The 13,388-nt window shown below is 42.9% G+C and overlaps 1 protein-coding gene across 1 annotated transcript; it reads right to left on the reverse strand.

The window, feature by feature from the left end:
- Positions 1-733: 733 nt before the first annotated feature.
- LOC108433993 (extracellular calcium-sensing receptor-like) lies at positions 734-4,404 on the reverse strand. The gene is made up of 6 exons (XM_017708909.2): positions 4,169-4,404; positions 3,735-4,035; positions 2,364-3,140; positions 2,018-2,242; positions 1,777-1,900; positions 734-1,647 (listed from the first exon to the last, which is right to left on the reverse strand). The coding sequence occupies exons 1-6, from the start codon at positions 4,402-4,404 to the stop codon at positions 734-736; spliced, it is 2,577 nt and encodes an 858-aa protein (XP_017564398.2).
- Positions 4,405-13,388: the final 8,984 nt, after the last annotated feature.

Below are 13,388 nucleotides of genomic sequence, written 5' to 3' on the forward strand. Positions count from 1 at the left end.
TTTAACAGTTTGGCATTCAACCAATGTACCACATATGACCATGCTCTCTAATGCTCTTGTGGCTAAACAGAAACAAAAGCCTGCAACATATCCAAATGTACTGGAAAGCCTTCACAAAAGAATAGATGACTGTCTTAGCAGAAAAAAAAGGAAGGCAGTTTCACGCTATTGCCCAACAATTTTCAATGTAAAGCACATGTAAATGTGATGGTCAGGTGCATCAAGTTCTTCTCCCTCTGTAAAAACATGTCCATCTATTCTAAATATAGCTAACACACAATTATTGGAAAGTTTACCACACTTGAGGAGAACGCAAACAGCCAATTCTGTTATGTCAGCTAATAAAAGCTACATAGGATAGAATCACACTGAGTGATGATGAAAGAAATGGACACCCTACCCACCAAGTCCTAATTACATAGAAGAATCTGATTACTTGCTTAATATTGCATGTAGTAAGCATATATTTTAAAATGATGACCAGAATTCCGTTTTGCTATAGAAATACCTAAATGTGCTGAATGTCAGTTTTACAGACAATTAAAATGAATTTGGCATTATACATTATCATTTAATATAAATTAAGTGGTAAATGTGAAACACTTATGCATATATACACATCACAACATAAAATATAACTTAATTAGAAACATGTAAGTAGCTGTGTATACGTAAAAATAATCTTGAACCGGGACATTTTAAATAAAGTGCTTTTACAATTTGTTTGAGATTCTCAAAAAGAATTAGAGGGCACTTTGCCCATAAGGTGTTTCTTGGTATTCTGCTCTGGTCGAAACATGATTATGAAACATTTGGGAGCAAAAATACAAGTAAACAAACCAAAGCTTGAGGCCAGAATTGCAAATATCTCTACAGCTACAGTGAACTTTCCAGGAGAGCTGACATAAGCTGGGATAAAGGTAACCCAGACTGCACTGAATATGAGCATGCTGAATGTGATGAACTTGGCCTCATTAAAGTTATCAGGCAGCTTCCGTGCTAGAAAAGCTAAAATAAAACACAAAAGAGCCAGAAATCCTATATAACCCAGCACAGCCCAGAAACCAATAGCTGAACCTAATGCACATTCTAAAATAATTCTTTCTTTGTAGTGTCTCAGGTTTTTAAAGGGAAAAGGAGGTGAAATTGTCAGCCAAAGAACACAAATTAAGACCTGTATGAGAGTGAACGTGAGAACACTGAGTCTCTGCTGTGGAGGCCCAAACCATTTCATGGCATTACTGCCTGGAAGTGTAGCTCTGAAGGCCATTAACACCACCATTGTTTTCCCCAGAACACAGGAGATGCAGAGGACGAAGGTGATCCCAAACGCTGTGTGACGCAGCATACAGGACCACTCAGAGGGCCGACCAATGAAAGTAAGTGAGCAGAGGAAACACAGAGTCAGTGAGAAGAGCAGCAGGAAGCTCAGCTCTGAGTTGTTTGCTCGGACAATGGGAGAAATTCTGTTTTTGTAGAAAATAGCAGCCACACATACAGCTATGAAGGCCCCAGTGATGGAGAACACTGTCAGGATGACGCTCAGAGTGTCGTCCCAGGACAGAAACTCCACAGGTTTGGGGAGGCAGCTGTCTCGATGGGAGTTGGGCCAGAAGTCATCAGGACATTGTATACAATCCAGAGAATCTATGTAATTTTAAAACCATGTTCAAAATCATGTTATTTTTTAACTATTTTAAACATCTTAGACAGAATAACAAGACAAAAAAAAGACTATCACCAGGAAAACCTGTCCACTGTATTATGATACACAACCTGTCTTGTTGCTGATCTCTCCTTCTGCACATGGTGCACAATCATAGCAGCAGACTGGCTTTCCTTTCTGCACAGCCTTCCTGGTCCCTGGAGGACAGCTCTCACTGCACACAGACACCGGCACCTGAAAGACATTAGAAAAAGCAAATTCTTCATGGTATGTAAAAAATGCCATAATGCTATGCACAGATTGTTTCTTTTTACCTTTGCTCTAAATCGCACTTTTAGTGTTGTACTGTACCTCCATCTGTCCCCCCAGCCAGATGATAGCTCTGCTTATACTGAATTCTTGACCTCTCGGTTTGGATGAGTCAAAACGCCCGATTGTGACAAAATCTATTGAGCCATCTTTCTCAAACTGCCAGTTTATGAGCTCATAGAGAGCTACAGGATCACCGTTGGAGTCAAATGAGACCTGATAACCATTCCTTGTAGTGAAGTTTACTCTTTTGAGTTGATTTAATATCTGTAGCGGTATGAAATGTAAAACTGTGAACAAAACTGTGATGTAATGGTTAAATAAATGATTAAAACACTATTAATGAGCATGGATTAACTGTGGTTTTCAAATGTAGAGCAGTTTTCACCTGCCATGGTGTGAATGTAGCGCTCTTGTCGCACTGCGTGTCATTACAGATAACACCGTGGATGGCATGCGCTATGGCATACGTAGCTTTATACACCATGTTAGTGATGCGCAGCTGCGACGTGTCTGTATACGGGTTCTGCAGCGCGCGGATATCCTCGCTGCCGTCACATTTCCGCGAGCCCCCCGAGGAGCCTTTTAGGCTACAGCTGAACGAGCTCTCCCAAAACTCCGTTAGTAGAGGAGATTCCAGTGCTTGTGCTGGAGAGAGATCCAGAAGAAACTCACGGAAACCTGGAATCACCGAGCGGGGAACCCCAAATCCTATCGCCCCAGCGCACATGTTATATTTTAAAAACTCTGGATGTGTGACCCACGCCTCGCTGCCGATCCACTGCATGGGAGGCGGAGGCTGTCTTGTCAGCTCCTCCAACAGTAACCTCATTTCACCTGCGTTAAGAAACGCTACTATTACCCGGGCTGTTGATCTCCGGATGACGTTCGCCACTCTCTCCAGTTTACTGCGCGGTTGTGTTCTGTAGTAGGACTCGGAGTACTCCACACAGATTCCCTCCTCCTGCGCAGCCTTTAGAAACGACGCCATTCCAAAATTTCCATAGTCAGTGTCGCTGCGCACTGCCCCAATCCATGTCCAGCCAAAATGCTTGACTAGTTTTGCCATTGCGGCTGCTTGGTGGTGGTCACTTGGTATGGTCCTGAAGAAGGCAGGATACTGGAGCTTATCGCTCAAACATGCGCAGGTTGCGTAGTGACTCACCTGTTATTCAAAAAGTAAAAGAAGAAAGAAATGTTAGAAAGTTTTTTGTTTGTTTGTTTGTTTGTTTTTTAATTTGTAATAAGATTTGCACTTTGTACGTAAATTGAATATTTGTTCTTTTTCGAAATTATACGTTTATCAAGAATTTCAAAGTGCTTTCAAAGAGCATATATATATATATATATATATATATATATATATATATATATATATATATATATATATATATATATATATATATATATATATATATATATATATATATATATATATATATATATATAAGTTTTTCATTATTATCTTCATTGTTTATAAGTATATATATATATATATATATATATAGTATATTTTCGCTCCAAATTGTCTCTTAAATTGGCACAGCGCCCATACTGTCTAACAGTTTTCTATACATTTACCACCGCTGCACATTCTACCTCCAAATAAATAGCATACATAATTACACAAGGCTGTCAACTTGTGGGACTGTTTATACATAATTATTCAGAAGTTAAATCGTTCTGAAATACGAAAATGAATTAATTCAAAGGACGGATTTTTGTTGTAAGACACAAAGCTGCAGCTGAGAGCAATCACCTGTGGAATTCCAAAGAGACCCAACAGTCTGGCCATGCTAACTGAAGGTGTGGATCCAGACTCTCCTATGACAGCAGGTACAGCAGCTGACGCGGATTTTGAACAGGAATCAGTGTCGTTGAAAACTGACTCCACACCGTTCGCCAACTGAAATGCAGCTTTTATCGACATCGGCACTGCAGCGCAAGAGTCGCGTATCTGGTATCCTAACGTGATTCCCGGCAGGAGATCTGTTCTGTTGTTGATCTCGTGAGTGGTGAACTCCATGGCGCGGGCGATGCGCAACTCCCTGAAATCCATGCTGTTAAGAGACAGTAAAACAGACCAAAAATATAAGAAAAAGTTTCATTTCTGATGTCTCCCTTGAAACTTATTATTAACGAAAATAGCAAGCAATGAAATGTATTATCATTTCTCCCTCGACACAGACAGACCTCCCAGAGCACTGTGGGTGTGGTGGTGGTCTGGTGTAGCTGTTCTGTTCTGATCTCATGTAACTATGAATGGAGAAAATCCCCCCAATCACAAAATCTCCAGTCATAGAAAGACCAGACAGCTGAGACTGAGCCCACAGCCTGCAGCTGACCGGATCAGCTTTGCATCCAGCAGAGCTGAACACAGTTATCCACAGCATTGATACGAAAGGCTTCAGACTTGAACAGAGCTGCATGACTTGCTCAGTGGCTCCCAGCACTCTGAAAGCCAGGAAGACTCTCACCCAGTGCTTTAAATACCCACCTTGGCTGCTGTTCAAGTAACTGTGGGTGTGAACTTTGCACAGGAGGTGTGGTTACGTGCTCAGTGTTAATTACAAGGGCCATAACTTCTTGTTGTAAGTCTCATTATTTTGGTAAGAAATATCAGAATATAGAACAATATTTACACTCATTTTTGTTCATATTGATTATAATCCATATTTAATTTCAGATGCCTCTGCATTTAAGGTAGCTATGAATTTAACGTGGCAGTGAGCTTAAAATATCAATAATTTAAGGCAGCAACAGAATAAGGTGGCAGTAAATTTAAGTTGGCAGTAGATTTAAGGTATGAGTAAATTTAAGGCAGAAGTACACTTAAGGTAACACTGAATTTAAGGTATCTACAATTAAAGTATTAGTGCATTTAAGATACCAGTAAGTTTAAGGTGGCTTTGTAATTAGGCTATGGTTACAATTAAGGTGACAATGAATTTAAAGTGGTAGTGGATTTAAGATACCAGTTGATGGAAGCACATAACAGCACAGTATCAACCATCTTGGATACCATTACAAAAACATAGCAACATTTCAATAGTATTTTAGCAACCATTAAGTGTCAGTTTTTATAACATTTTCACAAAATTCACTTTTCAAGCCAACTTTCCCTTTTCAGTTATTAGTATTATACTATGCTCAAATTTTGCAAACTTTTTAACATTTAACCACTACATTTTGTACATAATTTAAGGTAGAAGTGAATATAGGGTATCAGTAAATTTTAGGTGGCAGTGGATTTAAGGTGGCAGTAGATTTAATATAGTAAGTTAAGAGTAAGTTAAATGGTGGCAGTGTATTTAATACATCAGTAAATTTGAGGGGCAGTAAATATAAAATACACTAAATTGAATGTGGCATTTCACTGAAGGTAGCAATAATGTTAGGTTGCACTAATGTTAGGTTGATTTCAGGTGGCAGTATATTTAAAGTATCAGTAAATTTAAGGTAGCAATTATTTTCTGGTTATGGTACATTTAAAGTGGCAGTGAACTTCAGACAGCAATCATTTTAAGGTGGCAGTGCAAATCTAAAGTAGTAACAAATATAAAAAATATATTCAAGATATCATTGGCATTAATGGAGCATATTTTAAATTAGCAATGACTAATGTATCAGTACATTTAAGGTGGCTATGAATTTAACGTGTCTTACTACGAGTTCACTGTATCACTAAATTTAATTTGGAAGTGAATTTAAAATAGCAGTACATTTAAGGATGTAGCAGATCTAATTTGGCACTGTATTTATGGTGGCAGAGGACTTATTATGACCGGATTTAATGTATCTGTAAATTAAAGAGTGCAGGAAATATACGGAGGTTGTGAATATGGTGGCAGTGGACTGAAGGCAGTACATTTTATGGTTACAATGGAATTAATGAATCTGTACATTTAAAGCAGAACTGGATTTAATGTATGAGTAAATGTCATGTAGCAGTGAATATAAGGTGACACTGGAATATTGAATCAGTAAATTTAACTTGGCAGTGTATTTAAGGAAGCACTGAATTTAACATTTTAATGACATTAAGTTATTGTATTTCCTCTCCTTGGATCACCACCTTATCGTGGTGGAGGGGTTTGCGTGCTTGAATGATCTTAGGAGCTATGTTGTCTGGAGCAAAAGCTCCTGATAGGGTCTCCCATGGCAAACTGGTCCTAGGTGACAGGTCAGACAAAGTGTGATCCATAATAACCCCTATGAAGACACAAAAACAGGACTTGTGTACCCTGCCCGGAACAGGGTTACCGGGGCCCCACCCTGGAGCCAGGCCTGGGGGAGGGGCTCGCCAGCGAGCGTCTGGTGGCCGGGCATTTACTCATGGTGCCCAGCCTGGCTCAGCCCGAAGGAGTTACATGAGTCCCCCCTCCCATCGACCCACCACCAATGGGAGGGGCAGTAGTAGGGGTTCGGTGCGTTGTGGATTGGGCAGTGTCCAAAGGCGTGGGCCTTGGCGTTCTGATCCTCGGTTGCTGAAACTGGCTTTTGGAACTTGGAACATTACCTCACTGGCGGGGAAGGAGCCTGAGTTGGTGCGCGAGGTTGAGAGATACCGGCTAGATATAGTCGAGCTCACCTCAACACACAGCTTGGGCTCTGGGTCCAATCTCCTTGAGAGGGGCTGGACTTTATTCTTTTCTGGAGTTGCCCATGGTGAGAGGCGGCGGGCAGGTGTGGGCTTTCTCATAGCCCCTCGACTCGGTGCCTGTATGTTGGGGTTTTCTCCGGTGGACGAGAGGGTAGCTTCCCTACGCCTTCGGGTTGGGGAACGGGTCCTGACTGTTGTCTGTGATTATGCACCGAACAACAGTTCAGAGTACCCAGCCTTCTTAGAGTCCTTGGGAAGGGTGCTTGAAAGTGCTCCTCCTGGAGACTCTATTGTCCTACTGGGGAACTTCAACGCTCACGTGGGCAATGACAGTGAGACCTGGAGGGGTGTGATTGGGAGGAATGGCCTCTCTGATCTGAACCCGAGTGGTGTTCAGTTTTTGGACTTCTGCGCAAACCACAGTTTGTCCATCACGAACACCATGTTTGAACACAAGGATGTCCATAAGTGCACATGGCACCAGGACACCCTAGGCCGCAGTTCAATGATTGACTTTGTAGTCGTGTCATCGGACTTGCGGCCATGTGTTTTGGACACTCGGGTAAAGAGAGGAGCTGAGCTGTCAACTGATCACCACCTGGTGGTGAGTTGGATCAGGTGGTGGGGGAAGAGCAAGCCCAAACGTATAGTGAGGGTTTGCTGGGAACGTCTAGCAGAAGAACCTGTCAGATTGATCTTCAACTCACACCTCCCTCAGAACTTTGACCAGATATCGGGGGAGGTGGGGGACATTGACTCAGAATGGGCCATGTTCCGTTCCTCCATTGCTGAAGCGGCTGACTGTAGCTGTGGCCGTAAGGTAGTTGGTGCCTGTCGGGGCGGTAATCCTCGAACCCGGTGGTGGACACCCCAGGTGAGAGATGCCGTCAAGCTGAAGAAGGAGTCCTACCGGGCATGGTTGGCCTGTGGGACACCAGAGGCAGCTGGCAGGTATCGACAGGCCAAGCGATCTGCGGCTTCAGTTGTCGCCAAGGCAAAAACCCGTGTATGGGAGGAGTTTGGTGAGGCCTTGGAAAGTGACTTTAAGTCGGCTCCGAAAAGATTCTGACAAACCGTCAGGCGACTCAGAAGGGGAAAGCAGTGTGCCACTAGCACTGTATATAGTGGAGATGTTGTGCTGCTGACTTCGACTGAAGACGTCATTGGGCCGTGGAAGGAATACTTTGAGGACCTTCTCAATCCCACCGACACATTCTCCAGTGAGGAGGCTGAGTCTGGGGACATGGGAATAGGCTTGTCCATTACTGAGGCCGAAGTCGCTAAGGTAGTTAAGAAGCTCCTTGGTGGCAAGGCTCCAGGGGTGGATGAGATCCGCCCTGAGTTCCTCAAGGCTCTGGATGTTGTGGGGCTGTCTTGGCTGACACGCCTTTTCAACATTGCGTGGACATCGGGGGTGGTGCCACTGGATTGGCAGACTGGGGTCGTGGTGCCTCTTTTTAAAAAAGGGGACCGGAGGGTGTGTTCCAACTACAGGGGAATCACACTCCTCAGCCTCCCTGGTAAGGTCTATGCAGGGGTACTGGAGAAGAGAGTCCGGCTTATAGCCGAACCTCGGATCCAGGAGGAACAGTGCGGGTTCCGCCCTGGTCGTGGAACACTGGACCAACTCTTCACCCTCTCCAGGATTCTGGAGGGTTCATGGGAGTTTGCCCAACCAGTCCACATGTGCTTTGTGGATCTGGAGAAGGCATTCGACTGTGTTCCCCGGGGTATTCTGTGGGAGGTGCTTCGGGAGTACGGGGTACATGGCTCTTTGCTACGAGCCATTCAGGCCCTGTACAAACAAAGCTGGAGTTTGGTTCGCATAGCCGGCAGTAAGTCAGACTCGTTCCCAGTGAGAGTTGGACTCCGTCAGGGCTGCCCTTTGTCACCGATTCTATTCATAATTTTTATGGATAGAATTTCTAGGCGCAGTCAAGGGATGGAGGGTGTCCGGTTTGGTGACCTCAGGGTCACATCGCTGCTGTTTGCAGATGATGTGGTCCTATTGGGGACATCAGGCCGCGAACTTCAGCTTTCGCTGGATCGGTTTGCAGCCGAGTGTGAAGCGGCTGGGATGAGAATCAGTACCTCTAAATCCGAGACCATGGTTCTCAGGCGGAAAAGGGTGGAGAGCCCTCTCTGGGTCGGGGATAGGCTCTTGCCTCAAGTGGAGGAGTTCAAGTATCTCGGGGTCTTGTTCACGAGTGATGGTACAAGGGAGCGGGAGATTGACAGGCGGATTGGTGCTGGGTCAGCAGTGATGCGGGCTCTTTACTGGTCTGTTGTGGTAAAGGAAGAGCTGAGCCATAAGGCAAGGCTCTCGATTTACCGGTCGATCTACGTTCCCACCCTCACCTATGGTCATGAGCTTTGGGTAATGACCGAAAGAATAAGAACGCGAATACAAGCGGCAGAAATTAGTTTCCTCCGCAGGGTGTCTGGACTCTCCCTTAGAGATAGGGTGAGAAGTTCAGTCATCTGGGAGGGACTCGGAGTAGAGCCGCTGCTTCTTCATGTCGAGAGGAGCCAGCTGAGGTGGTTCGGGCATCTGGTTAGGATGCCTCCTGGACGCCTCCCTCGGGAGGTGTCACAGGCGACTCCACCTGGGAGGAGACCCCGGGGAAGACCCAGGACACGCTGGCATGACTATATCGCCCAGCTGGCCTGGGAGCGCCTCGGAATCCCCCTTGGAGAGCTGGTGGAAGTGGCTGGGGAAAGGGAGGTCTGGGCTTCATTGCTTAGGATGCTGCCCCCACGACCCGAACCCCGGAGAAGTGGAAGATAATGGATGGATGGATGGATGGATGGAAGTTATTGTATTTAATGGAGAAGTGTGGATCTATGGAGGTGTCAATAAATTTAATGTGGCAGTTAATTTAATTTCACATTGATTTTAAAGTGGCTCTAAATTTAAGGTGACAGTAGATGTAAAGTATCAATAATTAGTAAAGTGTCAGTAAATTCAAGATGGCAGTGGATATAATACATTAATACATTTAAGGCAGCGGTAAATTTAAGGTGGTTGTAAATGTAAAATAGCACTGCTTTTAAGGTTGAACTGTGTTTATGGTAGAACTGAATTCAGGGTAGTACTGAATTTAAGGTATGAATAAGTTTAGGTGGCAGTGAATTTAAAGTAGCACTGAGTTTATTGTAACAGTGAATTTAAGTGGTTAATCATTTTAAAGTTAGGGTATATAAGGTAGCAGCACAATTAAGTTAGCAGAATTTTAAAGTGGTACTGAATTTAAGGTGGCAATGGATTTGAGGTATAACTGAATTTAAGGTGGAGATGGAATGTGTTAGTGGATTTTAGGTATCAATAAATGTATGGTGGTAGGGAATTTAAAATATCAGCAAATTTAAGGAGCTAGTGAATTTTAAGATGGCAGTGAATTCATAATTACATTTAAGATGACATTGAATTAAAGGTGGCAGTAGATTTAAGGTAGGCAGTTTAAGGTAGATCCTGGCTACACATTTACATATCTTCCTTGTTTGGAGTAAATTGAAGGTGTCAGTGGATTTAATGCATTAGGAAATTTAAGATGGCAGTGAACATAAGGTGTCAATAAATTTAAGGTGCCAGTGCATTTAAAGTGCCAGTGTATTTAAGATTTCTGTGAATTTATGGTAGCAAGAAATTTAGGGTATCAATACATTTAAGGAGGCAGTGCAATTAAGTTGGAAGTGGGAGTTAATTTAAGGTGGCAGTAAATGCAAAATAGCACTGAATATAAGGTTGAACTGTAAGTAAGGTAGCACTGAATTTAGCGTAGCAATTAATTTAAGGTGTGAATAAATTTAAAATGAATTTTAAGGCAGCAGTAAATTTAAGGTAGCATTGAATTTAGAGTAGCAGAGAAATAAGGTAACTATTTAAAAAATATATTGGTTTTAAAGTAGCTATATATTTAAGGTAGCAACATTACATTAGAATTAAATTTAAGGTTCCAGTGGATTTGAGGTATAATAGAATTTAATGTGTCAGGTATAAAAAAAAAACAAAAGTGGCACTAGATTTAATGTGGCACTAGTTTTAATGTATTAGTGGGTTTAAGGTATCAAGAAACTTATGGTGGCAGTGAATTTAAGATAACTAAACTTAAGATGGAAATAATATAAGGTGGAAGTGTATAGTTATCTGTACATTTAGGATGACAGTGAATTTAAGGAGATATCTGTAAATTTAGGTGGCAGAGAATTCAGAATATCAATAAATTTCAGTAAATGAGGTGCCAATGAATTTAAGATGGCACAATACATCATTTTTAAGGTGGCAGTACATACAAGTTGGCATTGAAATTAAGGTGGCAGCACATTTCAGGCAGTTTAAGGTAGAACCTGGCTAAAAAATTGCCATCTGACTTATATATTGTAGCATCCACCTGGCAAAATCTTAGCATCACTTTAGCAACCATCAACAGTTTTCCACCATTTTGAAGTTTTAAGTTAATTAGTTGGCTTTTTTAAACAAACACAACATTTGTTTGTGGACTTTCTTTTTCGTCTTCTTCTTATGATTATTAAATTAATTTTTGGCCCAAATGTGGCCCACACCTGCAGTTCTTTTATGGCCAGCATTTGGCCGGCGCTGACTCAGGGCAAGTCTAGCTCAGCCACATATCCACCATATATGGACCACATGTCAGGCGTGTCGCGGAATAAATCTGGGCCAGAGCAATTATTCACATATTTGCCTTAAATGGGCCAGATGTGTACCAGGTCAGGGCCATACCACACTCTTACCCTATGGACCAAGTTATGGGCCAGATCAGGGCCACAGGAAATTACCACTGGTTCACTTTAGACGGGCTGTATGTTACATGTTCAGAGTCAGGTATGCATTGAAAGAGTACCAGAAGCAAATCACAAGCTTGTTCATGGTGGGTACCAGCTCAGGACCTACTGTTACATCCCTAAGAGAGAGAGGGAAGAGGGGGAGAGAGGAATGAGGGAGGGGAAGAGAAGTGTAGAGAGGGAGGGAGGGAGAGAGGGAGGGGGAGAGAGGTGTAGAAAGGGAGGGAGAGTGGGAGAACAAGGGAGAAAAGCAAGAGCCTAAATACAACAACCCCTGACATATGCTGGAATGGCTGTTTATGGACTGAGATGATGTGATATTTCCTCCACTGAGAGCTACAGTGAAAGAAGAGTTAGTATATTTCCTCTTAAGATCCTATCAGTTCATTATGTCTACTCACATTCAACATCCTTGCTCAATGTTGAGGGCACTGTTGGGTCAGTGTGACACAAAAGTGGCACATACTGACACTCAAATCTCCTGAACTACCAGTCAGTAAGATACAATTAAAAAAAACAAAAACTACAAACTACTTAATTAGCTAAATTCCACCACACTGTTCACATTCACATATAAAATTCAAATATTTTGGGGGGGGGGGTAGTTTCGGCCCAGTGATTGAAGGGAAGCAGAGGACTTAAAAAATAATGCATTTATTTTCCCAAACTACAAATCCAAGGCAGAACACAGTCCCAAGATTAATCAGCTTGAAGGAAAGGTGGCAGGTTTATGATCAGCCTCTTCCCAGATCTCCACAGCGTTCAACCCCAGTACGAGTCCAGTTAGCGGTCGTAACCACTACCCAGAGCTGCAGCAACTTGCCAGTGGTGCGTAACTTCTCCTGTCCTGACAGCTCAGTTCCCCCTGAGTTGCGGCACCGGCGTGTCCTCGCGTCATCATGCCTACGGTGGCCGTGCCACTCCGGCTATACTAATCACGCTTCCAGTTCTCTCCGTCGCTCGTGGCAGCAACCTAGGAATTCGCATGTACACCACGCTGACTCCCAGACAGCCACTTCCTGTTCCACTCCAGTCGCTGCTCCAGGGAACTTTTCCCCTGACCAGCACCCTGTGTCCTGTCACAGTCTACCTTTTAAAATAAAAGTCCCGAACAGTACACCCCTCCTGTCCGTTGATTGGATAATCTCTAATACAATGCTCCATGGTATAAGCTGTCCAGCTGCGGGTCGTCAGATGCCAATTAGGAAAAAGAAAAAAAGAAAGCATGCCCTCCACAACATAAAGTATTCACAGCAATACATAAACCAAAGAAACTCAAAATACACAAACACCCCCACACCACAATGTACAATGAAAGGTCAGGTGGGCAGGACAGGTGTTCTTTTGCACCTTCTTTCAGAGCACACTGCAGATAAAAGCAACAGGAATTTGTGGACAGCGTGACTTTAAGCAAGTCCGTATTTGTAGTAGTTAGAAGCAGTATTTCATTGGTCACTCACATTCACTGTTGGCAGTCCTTTTATTAACAGACTTTCCTGCGTTTAAAGCTGTAGAAACAAAAGCACAATTATTCAATAATATTCAACCACGAAAAAAAATATGCTTAAATGGACAATGATGTGTGTTCATACATCGTGAAAGCAGGGGGCGTGAGCATGGCAGTATCTTTGCAGTGCCCATTCTTGGAGGACTAGGTAGTGAGGATGTTTCCTGCCTCTCATGTTCACCCTCCTCGTCGTCTTGAAGGAATAAGAAGGATTCTTCATTCTGTATTACAAGAAAAGTTAAATAAGGAAGAAGTAATGATGACTTGGGCATCAGTCAAACCTTTCCATTGCTCCATGTCTTTAACTTAGTCTTCTTTGTTTGCGTTTGTGTGGAGAGTCTTCTGAATCTATCAAATCTGTGAATCGTTCAGCCTCTGGCAATTTCACTCTTGCTTCCTCCCATGCAGCTATGAAAGTAAAATAAAGAGTGAATCTAAGAATGGAAATAATGTAATCCTAAATACAGCAAATATAGGTCAATTATGGCTTCTTCATACCT

This window comes from Pygocentrus nattereri, chromosome 7, assembly GCF_015220715.1.
Source record: "Pygocentrus nattereri isolate fPygNat1 chromosome 7, fPygNat1.pri, whole genome shotgun sequence".
In the NCBI taxonomy this organism is placed as follows: Eukaryota; Metazoa; Chordata; class Actinopteri; order Characiformes; family Serrasalmidae; genus Pygocentrus; species Pygocentrus nattereri.